Here is an 18582-nt window from a genome sequence, read left to right as displayed (position 1 = left end):
CTGATGTAATCTGTAACAAGAAATCATGTAAACAGTGACAGCATCCCATATAATCTGTAATGCGGTCCTAGATCCCTTGTAAAAAGGCCTGATGTAATCTGTAACAAGAAATCATGTAAACAGTGACAGCATCCCATATAATCTGTAATGTGGTCGTAGATCCCTTGTAAAAAGGCCTGATGTAAACTGAAACAAGAAATCCTATAAACAGTGACAGCATCCCATATAATCTGTAATGCGGTCCTAGATCCCTTGTAAAAAGGCCTGATGTAATCTGTAACAAGAAATCATGTAAACAGTGACAGCATCCCATATAATCTGTTATGCGGTCCTAGATCCTTTGTAAAAAGGTCTGGTGTAATAGGTAACAAGAAATCATGTAAACAGTGGCAGTGCCTCAAATAATCTGCAATGTAATCTGTAAAGAGGACCTATCTAATCTGTAATGAAGTTCCATGTAGTCTGTAATGGGTCCCCATGCAATCTTCAATGAGGCTCCATGTAGTCTGTCATGAGGTCCACTGTAATCTGTAATGAGGCCTCATTTAATCTATATTGAGACCCTATGTGATCTATAATGAGGCTTCATGTAGTCTGTAAAGAGGCCTCATGCAAACTCTGATGTGGCTCAATGTCGTCTGTAATGAGGCCCCATGTAATCTATAATGAGACCCCATGTAATCAATAATGAGGCTTCATGTAGTCTGTAATGAGGCCCCATGTAATCTGTAATGAAGCTTCATGTAGTCTGTAATGAGGCCCCATGTAATCTGCAATGAGGCTCCATGTAGTCTGTAATGCGGCTCCATGTAGTCTGTAATGAGGCCCTATGTAATCTGTTATGAAGCCAAATATAATCTGTAATATTAAGCTCCATGCAATGTGTAATGGAGCCTGATGTAATCTGTAATAAGGGTCCACATATTCTGCAATAAGGCCGTGTAATAAGGCCTTATAAAATCTGTAATTTTACCGCCCTGCAGTCACAAGTCTTCATGATGAAGATGTGTAGATATGTTCATGACATATACAGCAAGTGCTCTGCAAACATTTACACTGAAGCCAGACATAGGAGTCCATTGTACATGTACACAAACTTATCACATTTCATGAATTCATTCATCGTAAATATTTACCCAGCTCAGGCACATGAACATATTCTGCGATGGCTAACTGCAGACACACGTCTGTTTTTGAGATACATGCTTAACAAACTAAAAGCACCCTTGGGCTATATAGGAAAACGGCCAAGATTAAAATCCCCATGAAGAAACATTATATCGACAAGGTTGACAATAGCTCAAACCACAATTATGGATCACTGGACAACTAAAAGCTTTTCCCTGAAAATCATTTGTCTGTGACAGCCTAAGAGTCCTATAACCATCAGGAATGTAACCCAAAACTGTGTATGTTACATACATGTATAAATACATGTACGTGTTATATGCCAATCAGAGTTATGCCCCCTGCCACGGGCATCAAGTACATGTTGTTCCGTTCTATTTGTAAACAGACACACTGAGAGAGTAAGTAGGAACAACTGCTAAATAAAAAATAACACAAGACAATGATCACAACAACGATTTCCTTATGTCTCAAGTTTCTCAAGATGACATATTTCACATCTTTGTCAATTTCATACATCCAGGATGATATATACATGTATGTCAAACAGCAATGAGATAGGTCAAGGAGGGCAATTGCACTATCAGATCTTCAGAAAACATGTGTTTTCTGTGTGTGTTTTTTTTCAAGATTGATAATAAACCTTTAATGACACATAACCTTGGAAAAAAAACCTCTTTCGGGAATTGTGTTTTAAGAGAACTTTTAGTGGTCGGAATAAATAACCCAGAGTCATAATTTTCTTGAAGATTCTGCCTACCAGAGTATTTCAAATTGTCTTTAAATGTTGGAAGGCTATCAATCCTTAAAGTAAACTGTAATTTTACAACACACAAGCCAGTGAAAGTTTTTAATTAAAGACTCTTAATTAATTCTCTTCGACACTAAAGGCACTTACTCAATTCTCTTGGAAGGGAATGGTAAGCCTATTGTGACTTAAGAGAATCCAGGCAGCACGCATGCAGCATAATCTCTTGACAGTCATTTAAGAGCCGTAAGAATTTGGGCTGTGTGTCACTGTTCCACAAACCAACTTTTTTCGAACATGAGTTATTGTACAGACGGTTATCACTCATGGTGGTTGATAAGTCCTGATCACAGCAATGATAAGACTAAGATTTAGTGCTTCTATATAGTCAATGTACTGCCTCGTGTTTCTTGTGTTGACCACTTACGGACATGGAAAACATCTGCCCATAAATTTGACTGAAATGCCATTTATGAACATCATACATACAAGTACATATGCTCCATGTTTACAAGTACTTTCTCAATTAATGCCTAGTAAAGCACCTAATTAACTCCCTGTGTTACCTGCCCAATCCAAGCAATATGCCCCCCTTATATGTCCCTGGGCCTGACTGTAAGTAGCTCAAGGTGTGTGGACTTACCACAAAAATGGCTTTAATAGAAGCAAATAAAGTTCAATAATATTTTGGTGAGGCTTTTGTTGCTGCGCCTTTCCATTTTCAACTCTTCTTCCACAGAAACCTTTAAAAATCTTCTTTAAGATCGAGAGAGCTATCCGAATCGGGCCTGATGTGTAACTTAGTCAGGGACAAAATCTTCAGTCACACATAGTACATGGATCTGCTTATTGCATCGGTTGTGAAGAATAATACCAAACAAATTAAAGTTTTGGTCACACACACAATCATACGCAAAGTTCTTAATAACAGAAAAGAAAAAGCTCTAAAAGTCTATCCTTTATTTATCTTGTATATCATCCGTCCATACGTGAGAAGATCTGACAGCAACCTGCGGATGGTCATCAGTATCGACGGGTTTTGCTCAGTTTCCTCTCACCATAATGCTGGCCACCGACTCATACAAGTGAAATATTTTTGAGTACGGCATAAAACACCAATCAAATAAATAAATATATAACACTGTATTTCTTTGAATTTATAAATTTATTTATTTGATAGGTGTTTTATCCCGTACTCAAGAATATTTCACTTCAACATTATGGTGGGAGGAAAAAAAGGCAGAGCCTGGAGGAAACCAACAACCATCGGCAGGTTGCTGCAGGACCTTCACACTTACGGCCAGAGGGGAACTCAGCATGACCTGGACTTGAACTCACAGAGACTGCATTGGTGAGAGGCTCCTGGATCATTACGCTGCGCTAATGTACTAACCAACTGAGCCACAGAGGCCCCATTTTTCTTTGAAGGGATGTACTTTCTTTGTTTTAATACCAATTATATGCATGCATTTTCTATGGAGGACTATATGCACTAAACTACATCTAGTGCGATAGCATGGCTTACAATGAAGTGAGTTTTGCTAGGTTAGGCTGTGCACTGATGCAAACAACGGGGAGGGGAGTAGTATTAAATGAAGTGTATGATTACTACAACAGATGTAAGAAGTGGCTGATTTACTGGAAAGATGACCCTTTATAATACTATATTACTATGTATGTCTAACAAACCCAAAGTACATGTACCTTCTACCTAGTAACTCTTCAACAAGAGCTTGAGATTATTTCTCATGCTAACACACATTCAAAGAACTACAGTGAAATCCTTCAAAACTGGGCAATACACAAAAGAAAGCACTCACAGGTGAACAATAGTGTCATTATGTACAAAGTAGGTTATCGTCTTTTGCTATTTCATCTTGGTTATATGTCTTGTAAGGGATTACATCACAGACTTCAGTGATAAAGTCACTTGGTTACTATATAACTGCTTACATGTATCTGGTTACTTCTATCTTAGGGTAATATCTGTTATGTGCAAATAAATATACATTTACATACATATCCGCTACAAAGCCCATGTATCCATCATCTACAGCGTTCACGTTTCCGTTATTGGCCTACCTTGTCCATGTACCCATGATCTACACTGTACATGTATCCACTGTCTACAGTGTACAGACATCCATGAACTACACTGTACATGTATCCGTCGTCTACAGTGTACACACATCCATGAACTACAGTGTACATGTATCCTTGATGTACAGTGTACACACATCCATGAACTACAGTGTACATGAACTACAGTGTACATGTATTCTTGATCTACAGTGTACACATATCCCTGATCTACAGTGTACACACATCCATGATCAACAGTGTACACACATCCATGAACTACAGTGTACATGCATTCGTCGTCTACAGTGTACATGTATCCATGATCTACAGTGTACACACATCCATGAACTACAGTGTACACACATCCATGATCAACAGTGCACATGTATCCATGATCTACAGTGTACACACATCCATGAACTACAGTGTACATGTATCCTTGATGTACAGTGTACACACATCCATGAACTACAGTGTACACACATCCATGATCAACAGTGCACATGTATCCATGATCTACAGTGTACACACATCCATGAACTACAGTGTACATGTATCCTTGATGTACAGTGTACACACTTCCATGAACTACAGTGTACATGTATGCTTGATGTACAGTGTACACATATCCATGAACTACAGTGTACATGTATCCTTGATGTACAGTGTACACACATCCATGAACTACAGTGTACATGTATCCTTGATGTACAGTGTACACATATCCATGATCAACAGTGCACATGCATCTAGGATGATCATTTGCCGAATACAGTTTATAATTAAAGTGTTTATGTTCCTTACAGCGATACCGGTGGCCAAGCATCAAGGCCCACTTCAAATAACAAAAACACTACGAAAGTAATGCCTTAAACTAATTTCCCACAATTCAACGGGCTTACATTTCTATATCTGAAGTAGGGTGGTGTCATTTAAACATTTCTAGCGAGAAAAGTATTGATCATAGCTCAAATCCACCAGAGACTACATGCCTTTGGCTACATTTTGATGCATGTTTCACATTTCTAGCAACCACAGTTCTTGAGTTACAGGTCACTGAAATTACATAACTGAAAAAAGTTTTTTCACCACATCTCAAAAAGCTAATAAGACTTGGAATCAGCATTGCCAAATACACCAGAATACATGGAAACATCATCAAAATTAGACAGATTTTATGATGACAGAACGTTTACCATCACTCTACAAGTACATCAAATGTCAAAAGATCTGTTCGTTGCTTCCTTAGAAGAATATTTTTAAAGGCTTCGATCAAAATCCAAGATGGCCAACATGTCACATGACCAAAGTTAACCAAAAACAGCCAAAATTTGCCTTGTAACCTTGTTCCTAAAATCACCAAATTTCAACAACATCCAGTGAAAACTTTTCCTTTTAGAGTTCTTAAAGCTTTCAAGAAAATGGAAGAAAACCATTAAAAATCCAAACAATTTCAATAGGTGTCCCAGCACTCTGTGCTGGGACACCTAATTATATGTACTCAAGATCTAGCAAAGTGTATCTATCTACAGTGTACACATATTCATGATCTACAGTACAGATGTGTTCATGATCTACAACATACATGTATCCATACATGTAACACACAGTACTCAGCAGTTCACCTCTGGAAGCACACAGAATAATACATCGTACACTTGCCAGCCCAGGTAAGGCTGACGTGCAGTTAAATCTGGGCTGGCTTCTTCACTCAACATGAATAGAGGTCAATCGAAAGTATTTTTGGTTTTCAGCTAAAAGAAGGGAGAGGAAACATTTAATCACTATAGCGAGTAGCAAGCTTAGCTGCCTTGGCACTGCTATATGACAGAGTGTATGGGAAAACAGGCCAGCTCGGGTATCAGCTCTGATGTCAGAACTTGGCAGGCTTACCTTTGCCAGCCTTCAGCTAGCACTAATTGACTTGACAGAGCAGGCTTCCACTCTTTTCATGAAGATTCCAATTACTAGTGTATTCAGTCTAGATACAAGCCTTGGCCAGACAACTGCTTGGGAAGGCAACAGGAAATTATCTTAACACAAGGATCTTTACATATTCCACCACAAAGTGGCTCTCGCAGGTGCACAGACACACCCTAAGAGAGGACCACACGTTAAAAAGGTCACATCTGAAAATTATGATTACATTCATTGTCACATGAAAAAAAACACAGATGTGATTATCTACATGCAACTTACATGTACGTAATATGTTTCAAAGAAATGATTAGTGAACACAGTATTCAAGAAGAAAGGAACACTGTGAAGTGTAAGCTGAAGAAGTGTTGCTTATTCTCTGCAATAATGCTGCCGGTAGATGTATCTCAATGTGCTGCTCTGAAATGTTTACAGTACATGTATCACACATACATCAACATCTATGTGTATCATCCACGTACAGGAAGGCCTTCATTTACATGTAACTCCCACACCTGCTTATGTGACATTTCTTGTGGATCCCCAGCCACTCTTCAACTAAATGTAAATATGCATTTTGGACAATATAGTTGTCCCTTCAATGAAATGCCTCACACTTTCATAGTAATAATGTCCTCAAACATGAGCCATGAGCAAGCATAGCAGGTTTTTGACTTCAGTATATGGGTGTATACACCGGAATGATAAGTGCCAAAAGTATTCATCAATAAGGATAAGTGTAACAATATAAGGTATTTTGTTTACATACATTAGTATGAAATATCATGTAAAAACATAAACTTGGACAATAAAAACATGAATTTGAAAATTATCCTGAAACCCAAAACCGCTGTGGCGCCTCTAGCTGACAAAGGTGTGATAAGACTCTCGGATGTAGGCCAGCTTTAAATCCTTCAAAGTCTATCTTATCTGCATGTGCATATACGTATATGCAGTTTAACATGTTGATTTAACATGTTGATTATCTTGGCCAGCTGGTGGGCAAAAAAACTTCAGTTTTCTGCTTCATACTGCAACATATCAATCACGCTAAACGTGTTCGCCTATCCAGGTAATGAGCCTCTGATATCATGTAGTCAACTACTACACACTGGCTGGTGAATGTCAGGGTATTACCATTAATGATCAGGGCAGTGAAACACCAGATCAGCCCATGGTCAGAGAACAAAGGGACTCAAGAGTCTGCATGCCAAGCAAAGTGATTCACACTGATCGTGAGCACCACCAAACATTGATACTGCCACATTTTAACCTGGACAATACTCACGCCAAATGAGATGTCAAAGGACCATTGTCCACATCAACCACATGCAACATACTGGTATAAAATTCGATTTAAATATCTTACGATGACAACATAGATACTGTTGGCAGTACCTGTTACAGAAGGGTTAAGGCTCATGTGGCTTTTCAGAGCCCTTGGACACAGATAACCTGTTTTCTCTCAAATCATGCCGCTTATGCATTATAACCCACACAATGTCATTTATGACAAAAGTTGTGATTTAATTTATAATTTTGTGAAAGTGGCCTCTGCTGCCATGTGTGCTACCTCACCACTACACTGATGAGGGAGTGACTAAGTCCTTGAGGTTTAACGTCGCACTTAACTATTTTTCAGTCATATGATGCTGAAAAAATCTTTAAAGTGCATGTAATGCACCTCCTTGTTGCACAGCAGATTTCCACCGCTCTTTCATCTAGTGCTGCTTCACTGAGACACCTTGCTGAAGATAAGTAAGCTGCCCCGCTCGTGCCATTATACCGAAACAGGTCAATCAGTCATTGCACGCCAAGCCAGGAAGTTACAACTTGGTCTTTTAAGGTCTTAGGTGTGACTCGACCCAGAATGACCCTGGATCTACTGTCACCAAACTGGACGCTCTACCAACTGTGCCATCGGGGCCAGTAACTACATGGATGATATGGTGGATGGTGGTTGGTGGATGGTCAACTGGCATGGTTATCTACCTAAGCTCATGGGGGGGCCTCCGTGGATTAGTTGGTCAGCGCGCTAGTGCAGCATAATGACCCAGAAACCTCTCACCAATGCGTTCGCTCTGAAATCAAGTCCAGCTCATGCTGGCTTCCTCTCCGTCCATAAGTGGGAAAGTCTTGCAGTAACCTGCGGATGGTCATGGGTTTCCCACAAGCTCTGTCCAGTTTCCTCCCACCTACCCCATAATGTTGGCCATCATCGTGTAAGTTAAATATCCTTCAGTATGGCGTAAAACACCAATCAAATAAATAAAATAAATACCTGGGCTCATGTTATTTACTTGTTCTTCAAAACCACATGGTCACCATGCGGAGTTGTCAAACTACCAAAGACAAAGGGTTCACACAATAGAAGTAACTACATGTACAATGGCTGCCAGTAGTATAGACATTTATTGCATTTCACCTAAAATTTTGTCTATGACTCACAATACTTATCTTCTTGAGAATTCTGCTGATCTTAGAAAGTTATTTTGAGGTTTGTTTGGAAGTTACTTTTCCGTCTGGAAAAAGTTAAATTTCAGGACCAAAAGTGATGTTTTCATGACCTTTTGTAATCTGCACATTGGACATTCCTTGACTGAAACCTTTAGATTTCACTTTTTCGCTTGACTGACTGAGCAAATTGTTCTTTTTATTCTGTCTCTGTGACGACTGATGGCCATCACCAAACTTGTCATTTAAGACTGGCTATGTGGTCCTGTCTTCTTAGGTTGATTTCCATATCTTTTGGCACTCGGTTCCAAGATTTTAGTACACCTGACGGGCAATTACTGCATAATCTCATATTGGTGAGAGAGAAAGAAATATTTCTCTGGATTTCAACAAAATTTGACCCGGTAACTAATTTATACCTAGACGGCTAATAAATATCCCCCTCTCTTCAATCCACATCAGACAGCGGTGTGCTCTGATGTTTTTAAGTACATTTAATGGCCCACCTCGTTCCGTAAACTGCTTTGCGTTATGGACCGAATGGATTTTTCAGTTCAATGAGTTTAAATGTTGAGGCAGGTAAATATCAGATTTACAGTTTTATACTTACTTTTCTGAGATTTTTGGGTAGTTAGAGTCCATAATCACACAACCTGAAGGCTATTGAAGAGCATCAACACAACAGTCGATCTTGAGCATATTGAAGAGTTAACAGTTTATTTCAACGCATAGTTCGATTTTCTCCTCGCTCAATACCAGTTGTCAGGCTTTCTGAGAAGGATAATGTTTAACTCCCATACCAATTTAATAATCTGCCCATTAAACATGCAGGCACATACACTCGTGAAGAACCAGGCTAAATTTAGACACACTAGGCATGCATATTGCTGCGATAAGAAAGGGTCTTTACCTTCTCGAGTTTCTCGAAATGCCCCTTCAAAAATGTGATGGGATTGTCAGGCTTGCTTACACACAACTGCACGATACAGTCTTTTAAAATCTGTTGGATGTTGTGAGTCTGCACATAGGCCTCGCATTCTCGAAGGCTTTGATCTTCGTCTGCATTCGCTGCCATCTTTGATGCTCCGGTGTGATTTCCTGTCAACTTGGAATGTCAAACACATGTCAATTGGCCACAACTAACCAACGAAAATCTTTCTTACATCGTTTGTAACAAAGTACTACTGCGCATGTATGTATCGCCATCGTGATTGTGACGTCATCAAGCTTAATCAGGGCAAGGGAGGACCAAGGAAGTCTACTTGGTCAGATTATTTATCCGCTGTATGATGAACACAAATGAATTGATCACATCACAACCAGTTCAGAGGTAAGGTTAAATAGTGAAGTCAAGTCCTGTGCATTTGTTTGAAAAGGTGTGCGTATGAAACTTACTCGTATTTCGCTCCGTTTTAATTCAGGCGTAAACCTAATTTCCAAGATGGCGGAAAAAATTTTCACTCTTGGCGCTTTCAGAGCTTCCATGACCTACAGTAATCAGTCCTCACTTGTTTCATTCTCGTGTTCTGAGGATAGTACAGTAAATGCTTTGCCGTGGATTTTGTGTGATGACAGAAAACCGACGTGTGCATAAAAATGTGGGATGAACAAGCCACAGTGGGAACCAATGGTAAACCATACACCGACTCACGCCATGCCCGATAAGTCCTTTCTAAGCAATGGCTGCAGTCCAATAGAGGTTTGGACTTTGGGTCTCACCTCTCAGCTTAGCCTAGTAGTCTGCATATGTAAAATAGTGAAGTGCGTTTATTACATCATTAACAGTTCATTTCACTTTAGATTCACAACGTGTAACCATAAATTTGGCCTAAGCTTAGTTGACTCTCCTCTTATTTTGGGCACTGGCCTCCTATCATAGTTGAAAAGTCGAGGATAGGAAAGTTATATTTGCATGGAAACTTGCTGCCAGATTTGGCTGCATTAAAAAGAATTTTACCTGTAGCGACTCGCGAGTACCTCTATATCAGATCTTAATACACTTAAACAATCTTTGAGGTAAGTAACTTGCTGAGAAAGTCGCAAGGGTATAGGAAGTTATGCCTTACTGTGATCAATTTAGACTGTGGTCATAATTTAGATGTTCCAGATTAAATCATAAAAAAAAGATTAAATCAGATTGTCTTTGTTGTTGAAGCACATTGCACAATATAATTCTGTTATGAATGGTAGTAGTGATGTTTTTTTGGAGAAATAAACTATGATTTGGAAATGGTTTGAGAGTGCTTACCTGGCTGAATTACATAGTTAACAACAACAAAGAAAAAGATCATGTGTTAGGGAATTTACCTGTACATGTAGAGCCTTAGGCCACTGGTCTCAGGTGATAGCAACCTCGGCAACACTGAGTCTAACCCAGCCTCTTAAAAAATATTGCTGCACATTTCTGACTCCCATGTTCTTTCCACAGCTATCTAACTTACCTCCGTCACTCTTTCTTATATAATTTTCTGATGGAATTGCGAATACTGTCCTCTCCGCGCCTTTTGGTGACATTGACTGCTAGAACTTTGGTGGTACCGAGCACCTTGCTGTCGACAGCCATTTTTACTTGTCACGTGACCTACACTGTGGGGTTTTAAATATAACTTGAGTTTTGGCATTGAAATCCCTTTGAGAACTTATATTTCTATTGCTATCTGTAAGAACAACTTCAGTCTTAATTCTGCCCAACAAGAAATAAAAAGAATACCTTTTTTGTTGGGGGTGAATTCATATGATACCTAAATCGGCATCGTCTCAAACTCTGGAAACTTTTTTTAGCTCACAATTTTAAGTTAATACATTAGTCTGATGTATTTCTGCAACTACTGCTAGAATCCCTCGAACATGCATTATCTTAGGCTAAGTAAGATTTCAAGCTTATATCTATTGATTTTCTTTTATTTTCAGCAACTTTGCACATTCAGGAATTACATGTCTGCAAGTGGACGGTGACAAAATATCAAAAGACACCCCCACTATGTTTCCTAATAACCCTGAATGGGAAAAAGCGAGAAAAGCTTTAGAGGCTGCCGGATGTGCTGCAGCTAAAGGACAAAGTGAAGAGAAGAACACAACAATGGGGGTTATCCCAGCTCCAGTTCAGCTGACTCCCCCACCCCCACCTCCACCCCCACCTCCACCGCCAAGTGAACCTAGCTATCAGACTGCTGCTGATACCTGGAATTACTACCAGCAGCAGCAACAGTATGCTAGCATGTATCAGCAGCAACATTACAACTATAGCAAGTAAGTGGTTACATTATTTACTTGTAGATGAATGACCTAGCAGGAAATGTTCATTTTCACAGGTCCATAAAAGCTTGATGCAATATTTCATAAGAATTCATATATGCTGTTGATTGATTGACAAATTGTGTGTTTCAGCTACTACGAAGGGGACATGTACAACAACTTTGATAAAATGGTAAGCTGATATACCAAAATGGCATAATACACATTCTGTTTTAACAATGGAAACTCAGTGAGATTATCTGAACTATTGGAATAAGTAATTGTCACAATATCGCTGAAATACTGGAAAAGTAGTGCATCAGTCATTCTCTAGATTTAATGTACTTGTTGGCTCGTACTGTTACAAGGTTGGCTCGCTACTATTAGTCCCTTGACCAATAAGATCACATGTTTGAATACATTTCTGTCTGCTGCAGCTGCATCTTTGTCGGGAGTTTTGTCATGTACCTATTGAAGTGCGAGTATTTACTTGATATTCTTGCTCCACCCTTAAACGTGAATGCCATCATGTGAGTGAAAATGAGTATGGCGCTAAATATTAGTCAAATATATTTAGATGTAGTAAATGAGGTATTCATTCATTATTGCAGGATAATTACCATAGTGAACCAATTCATCACATGCAAGGGAACTCCTACGAGCACAGTCAAGCATGTACAGCATCTTCGCCTTACCAAACTGGACAAACAAGGCATATGATGCCAAACAGACCTCAACATGGCTATACAGGCATAAATGGATATCCTGGACCAAGACCAAAACGTTAGTTTTTCTATACCTACTGAAATGATACACTGGAAATATATATTATATTGCCCATGTCTCTGAACCTTGCTGCCCATTCAAACTACTTCTTGTGGAATGATGAGCTCTTGAACAGTCAAATTCCACCACCATGGTTTAAGCTGTGACAAGGTTCAGTTTTGGCTTTGATTGGTATCTTTCACATTTTAGCCTGGCTGTTGATTGAACCAACTTTTTGTCGTTCACATTTCTGGTTTCGGTGATGACAAGTATACACCCAGCTCGCTTAGAGTCTTCATATGTAGACTTTGAAGATCATACATTCTGAGTTACCAGAAAAAGCTAAAGGCTACCTATTACCTGTTTCCATTATCCCGAATCAGTATTAACTATTGCAGTTTTATCTAACGTATGCCATCTTGTGTTTCTGTAGAGGCACCCGGGTCAGGTGGCATTCGCTTCCAAATTCCTAAGAGATCTGCAGTATCCCAAAATAACGCTATGAACCAACGAGCACCTGGGCCAAGATACAACAAACCCCCAGCACCTCCCAAAGACACAGCTACAAATGCTGCTTACCCATGTAATTCCAACAACTTGGAAAACTCCATGGAATCTGAGTGTGTGAACAGCAATGCTCCAACACAGTAGGTGTAGTAAGAGCTGTAATACATACCTGATTCATTGTAATAGTGCACCAGTTGCTGACTTTAAATTGGTTCATAATTAGAGGTTACGTGTTGGCAAGATGAACTGATTTGAGCATATGAGGTATAGAATATCAAACAAAGGTTGTGGGTTGCCCAGTTTCTTCCCACCACAGTGCTGACCGTCATTGTATAAGGGAAATATTCTTGAGTAGGGCATTAACCACAAATCAAGTAAATAAACTTCTTACAAATTTTATTTTATATCCTTCAAATTTTCTGTAAATATAAGTTTCCATAACTTGCCAATTGCTTGTTTTCCAGGAAAGATGGAGATGCTGCTATGGCAACAGGGGAATGGCCACCATCTCTAAAGTAAGATTTGCTGTCACTCTTATTTCTTGCAGCCTTCCAGGTTTATTGTAACTTACATGATTTCAGAAGTAAAAGCATGATATGGCTTCAAAACAAATTCTTGTCTTAACCAGATCTTAGTGATGGTCGAGGTATTGTTCCATTTGTTAAGTGTGGTTAAAAAAAAATAGTGTTCATATATTCATTCTTTGATGCCCCCATGTTTAAAAACATATTTGAATGAAAACAATTGAACTTGTGTTGTAGAGACTACGTCCAAAGAGCCTTTGCTAGTGCAACTCAAGAGTGGCATAAAGATAAGGTGGAAAGACTGTTAAAAGAAAGACTGACAAAGGCCTTCAATGATGGCTCTGCTTTCACTTTAGATTGGAGCAAGGAACCATTACCTGTGTAAGTAACTCAATAAATAACCTTTCATGTCGATTTTTTTCCACCCTTGAGAAATCACACTATTGTTTGCTCCAAACACGTAACCACTGACATTTAAGGTGAGAAACTTTTTGATCATCCCACTCTTCTATTTTCTGGGCCTCTGTATCTTTCAGACTTGAGACTGCTCCTCCATCAGCGAGGGGAGATTTCAGACAGAATGCCCACGTCGGGTTCCAGATGATGGGAAACAGAGGGCGTGGACGACCATCTCCAGCTAAGCGCCCTTTCTCTAGAGACCTTGTGCCCACATACAGGCGATCACGCTCCAGATCCCGAAGTACCAGCTCTGGTCGCAGCAGGAGTCGCTCTCGTTCACCAAATTATAGAAGTCGACGGAGGAGAAGATACTCCAGGTACTTGCATATTTCTGATCTGGACTCTCTTGTGTACTAGACATGTAATTAAAGATGGCGTGATGTGATATGATAAAATATATACAGTGCGACAAAAGTAAGTTCCCCCAAAAAACGTTGTTTGATATCTCCTGTGGTATGCAATGAAATTCTGCACACACTATCCCAGTAACCCGGCTCTTTTGGTGAAATTTTCAAAATCGACTGATTTTCAGTTTGCGCATGCCAGTTAGCGCACAACTGCACCTGCACGTTAATCCTTGATATACCAGGTCCACCAGATTACTGGGATGGTGTGTGCAAAATTTCATTGCGATCTGGTACATATCAAGGGAGATATCAAAAAAGGTTTTGGGGGAACTTACTTTTATTGCACTGTTTAGATGGGCTCTGATTTATTGCACTGTTGCAAGGGCTCAAGGAAGGGGAATATAGTCATAGATGATTACTTGTGTTGCAGTAGCCCGAGTTCCTCAGGCACGGAGCGAAGCACTCCCCCACGGGGCAGCTCATCTAACAGACGGACATCGCGAGGACGTAGGGGTGGGCGAGGCAGAGGACGTGGCAAAGATAAAACTCCTGATGACAAATTTGGCAACAGGAACAATCAAGGCAAACGAAACAAGAAAGACAAAAAAAGGTGTTTTGTTTTTTTTAATCCATAAAAAAAAAGTGCAAGACCTGTAGAAAATCATGAAGTTGACTGTTGATATAATTATAAGTTTCTATATAAAATCCATCTTGATCTGTCTGTTCTGTGTGAAAGCTAAAACAAACCCTGTGGATTTTTGTATTGCAGGAATTTTAAAATGGACTTCAATGATCCTGACAAAGCTGCACGTTTGATGAAGCGAGCTGCAAGATTTGGACATCAACTTGGGGAGAATCTCGGAAAGAAACTCTCTCTCTGAGTATCAACAATTTCACATCGGTATGAAATGCATTTACCTATATGAACTATATGTTTTGAGTAAACACTTTTAAAGATGATACAGTGTTATCTGTGGTTGCTTGATGTATCGGCTATGTGTAGTGTCAGGTTCAGTTTCCACACAAGAAGTCTATACACATATGCTTTCTATTATGATCCTGGATTACAAGTATCTTTGCCTCTTGTAGGGGCAAGACAGTGATACAGAAATGGACTGGGCCTCTGTGCATATTGTTGGTACTTCTCAGGAGCTGGAGAAAATGTACCTGCGGTTAACCACGGTAAGTGCAAAACATTATCCTTGCCTTGCCTTGCTTAGCTTGATAATTTGTAGTAATAATTAGTATTTGTAAGCCAAAAGTTGTGTCTTAGGTGTGTTACTGGTTGTTTGGCAGGCTCCTGACCCACGGACTGTCCGCCCAGTAGAAGTGCTGAAGAAGTCTCTCCACATGGTGCAGCAGCAATGGAAAAACAAGCAGGATTACAACTATGCGTGTGAACAGATGAAATCTATAAGACAAGACCTTACTGTAAGTCCTCTAAATAAACACAGAACATTTAGCAACAAAGCTTTTTTTTAATATTACAATTTTGATGAAGGATCCATGGATATTTAAGGAAGTTACAATTTGTGTTAGTGCATACAGTGCTAGATTCACACTTCAGCTGTGAAAATTTGAAGCTTCTTCACTTCAGGTTACTGAGGAGATAAATTGTTTTTGTTAACAGGTACAAGGTGTGCGGGACAATTTCACAGTACGGGTTTACGAGACCCATGCTCGGATAGCCATGGAGAAGGTTTGTACTAAAAGCAGTACACCTCAGTCTGTAAAGCTTAACCCCCGCATTCTTGTGTACGGCTGGCCTAACAATCCGTGGGTCATTCAGGAAGGGCAGAATGCTACAGTAAAGGAGAACTCTCGTTATTGACTGAAGTCTTTCATCTATTAGAGATTGACTTACCCCAGAGAGATCCTACATGTACCTGATACATTAAAGGCGGCTGATGCTTCAAGATGATAACAGATACTTGTTTGGAACATTTACCTAGCTTCTAGTCTTAGAGATGTTCTATCGCTTGTAAGTGTAAATTAGCTGAAATATTACTGAAAGGGATTCTCATTGGCTGGTGTTAGAAAGAGGCAAGTCTAGACTATGCATGTAGCCTAAGCCAAATATTAGGTATGGCAGATTTATTCAGGCGTGACCAAAGCTGCAGTTAAACCAGGTAGCCAGTCAGCGTCGATTCTATATCCTTTTAAACAGAAACCCAATCCAGTATAGGGGTCAAGGTTTTCAGCTGAGAAATCACACTCTACGGTTAAATGACTAAAACCATATATTTATATAGAAATTATCTTGCAAAATGCAGCACAATTTGCAGTGTTAAGTATAGTCCGATATTTTGGAGGGATTGTTGTGTGGGCTACACTGCAATGCATACATGTATTATACTCTGAGTTGGCATTTGTCACTCATCCAATTATTGACCCCAGCCTGCGTATTGGTTATATTTTGGCATTTAATTTGAAATTCTTCAATATGGTACCTTTTCCTGCACAGGGGAGACTCGGGTCGAGGCAGAATTGAATACTGTTCTTTGATACACTAGTGCCACATCACCAGTTTTCCCACAAAATGTCTGTTAAATGGAAAGAATGAACAGTAGACAACATAGCTCGAATTACTTCATCCAGGAAAGGTTCCCTCATGTGGTTGCAAGGGTTTAGAGTATAGTTTGATTGCATTCTTGTGTACGGCTGGCGTAACAATCCGTGGGTCATTCAGGAAGGGCAGAATGCTACAGCAGAGGAGAAATTCTCAAGTTTATTTCTAACAGTTCTTAGTGACTGTATCAATCGAGAATTCCAACAAAAGTTGACCACTTGTTTATGACGTAACTATCAACACAAGTAGACACCGGCTCAATGCTGTACATGTGTTCAATCACTGCATAGATACTATTGCTTGCATCGTTTTAATTTGACAATACTTTTCTGGTTTCAGGGTGATCATGAGGAATTCAACCAGTGTCAAACACAGCTGAAGAATCTGTACTCAGAAGGAAGAGCAGGCAATTGTATAGAGTTTACAGCATACAGAATACTTTACTACATTTTCACAGCTAACACATTAGGTAAACATTTACTGCCTTAACTTATTCAGATTTTTTGCTGGTAGTCCACTTGTGTACACAAGTCATGTAGCCTTGTATTTGTGATACACGATTTCTAGTTGATGTTACTGGTTTTGAGAAGCCTCCTACATTGTACAGTGGACTGTTAACACAGGCTAAACTTACTGAATAAATCTTTTGCGGCTGCCTTTGTACATTTCTACTTTTTCTCGTACTATTTCAGATCTGAACACATGTCTGGCTAGTTTAAAAGCAGAAGACCATGAGGATGAGTGTATCAAACATGCCTTAGCTGTTCGCTCAGCTTGCTCTTTAAACAATTATGTCAAATTCTTCAAATTATATACCGTGGCTCCTAAAATGTCTGGCTACTTAATGGACTGGTTCCTTGAAAGAATGCGGAAGAAAGCTCTGCAATCCATTATCAAAGCGTATGTATTTTGTAGCAGAGAAAAACATTTCACTCTTAACACAACATCATTACTTTTTTATCAGAAATCTTTTAAGCCTAGTCTTTTCTGTAATTCAAAAATTTTCATTAGCATTTGTCTTTTTAAAATGTCATGGAAAAGTACCTTGTTAATTTGATGATTTGACATTAGTGCTTAGTGATAATGTCAGACCTAGCAGAGAGGATGGATGTTGCGGTTTGGTAAGTATAGACAACTGTAAGTATTAAACTAAATGTTTGTTGTGTGTGTATATCTTCGATTGTCATTATTTAAATGCTTGATCTTTACTGGTCTTTGTCATGATTTAAATTCTTTAATTTTACTTGTCATGATTTAAATGCATTAACTCTGTATTTTTTCTTCTCTTCCATTCCTGGTGTTTTCTTCACCCTGATCTTGAATGTGGTCAATGTAGTTATCGCCCCACGCTGCCAGTTGAGTTCTGCCAGTCAGTGCTTGTCTTTGCTAAGCGGGAAGAGTGCGAGCAGTTTTTGTCGGAACAGAGCGTTGTGTTCAGTGCCGACCGTACCAAGGTGGACTGCAAGCAGAGCATGACCACAATGTCCTAGCAGAGGAGGCCAGCTCTGCTCATTTTGGGGGGTGGGGACAGGGTTGGGGTCATGGGAACCATTGGGAAGGGGGAGGGGAGCATCATCAGTAATCTAAATCGTTCTTCCTTTGGCAATCCTGGCTGGTGGCACAAGTTTAAAATCGTCCCACTTTTCCAGATTTGCACCTTTTTTCAGAAGGTAATGGACTAATAAGTTTTGAAGTCTTGAAGTTGTTTGCAAGGACACATCAAAATGAGATGTATCATCCAGAATACATCTTGCAAGTGCATTTGATTCCTGACGAACTATTCTAGTGTGTTTAATTGTACAGCAGCCAGAATGAGATGTGTGCAACCCAGTTGACAGTCCATATAAT

The 18582-nt window shown here is 39.5% G+C and overlaps 2 protein-coding genes across 2 annotated transcripts in view; one reads left to right on the top strand and one right to left on the bottom strand.

The window, feature by feature from the left end:
• Window positions 1-9404, bottom strand: part of LOC135470329 (cAMP-dependent protein kinase regulatory subunit-like) — an 87786-nt gene extending 78382 nt beyond the window's left edge. The window contains exon 1 of the mRNA XM_064749207.1: window positions 9240-9404. Within this exon, the coding sequence (XP_064605277.1) occupies window positions 9240-9404 (165 nt within the window). The remainder of the gene's footprint in view (window positions 1-9239) is intronic.
• A 145-nt stretch (window positions 9405-9549) lies between these two features.
• Window positions 9550-18229, top strand: LOC135461978 (leukocyte receptor cluster member 8 homolog). Its single transcript, XM_064739288.1, is given in 17 exon segments — window positions 9550-9659; window positions 11240-11578; window positions 11717-11756; window positions 12175-12346; window positions 12762-12975; window positions 13300-13350; window positions 13597-13740; window positions 13896-14135; window positions 14596-14775; window positions 14935-15014; window positions 15017-15066; window positions 15255-15347; window positions 15462-15596; window positions 15796-15864; window positions 17074-17203; window positions 17427-17634; window positions 18071-18229. Coding segments are annotated over 17 exon segments (2343 nt in total). The 5' UTR covers window positions 9550-9615; the 3' UTR covers window positions 18225-18229.
• Window positions 18230-18582: the final 353 nt, after the last annotated feature.

This window comes from Liolophura sinensis, chromosome 1 (assembly GCF_032854445.1).
Source record: "Liolophura sinensis isolate JHLJ2023 chromosome 1, CUHK_Ljap_v2, whole genome shotgun sequence".
In the NCBI taxonomy this organism is placed as follows: Eukaryota; Metazoa; Mollusca; class Polyplacophora; order Chitonida; family Chitonidae; genus Liolophura; species Liolophura sinensis.
Note: the sequence above shows the minus strand (reverse complement) of the source record. Positions and strands in the feature narration are given on the sequence as shown.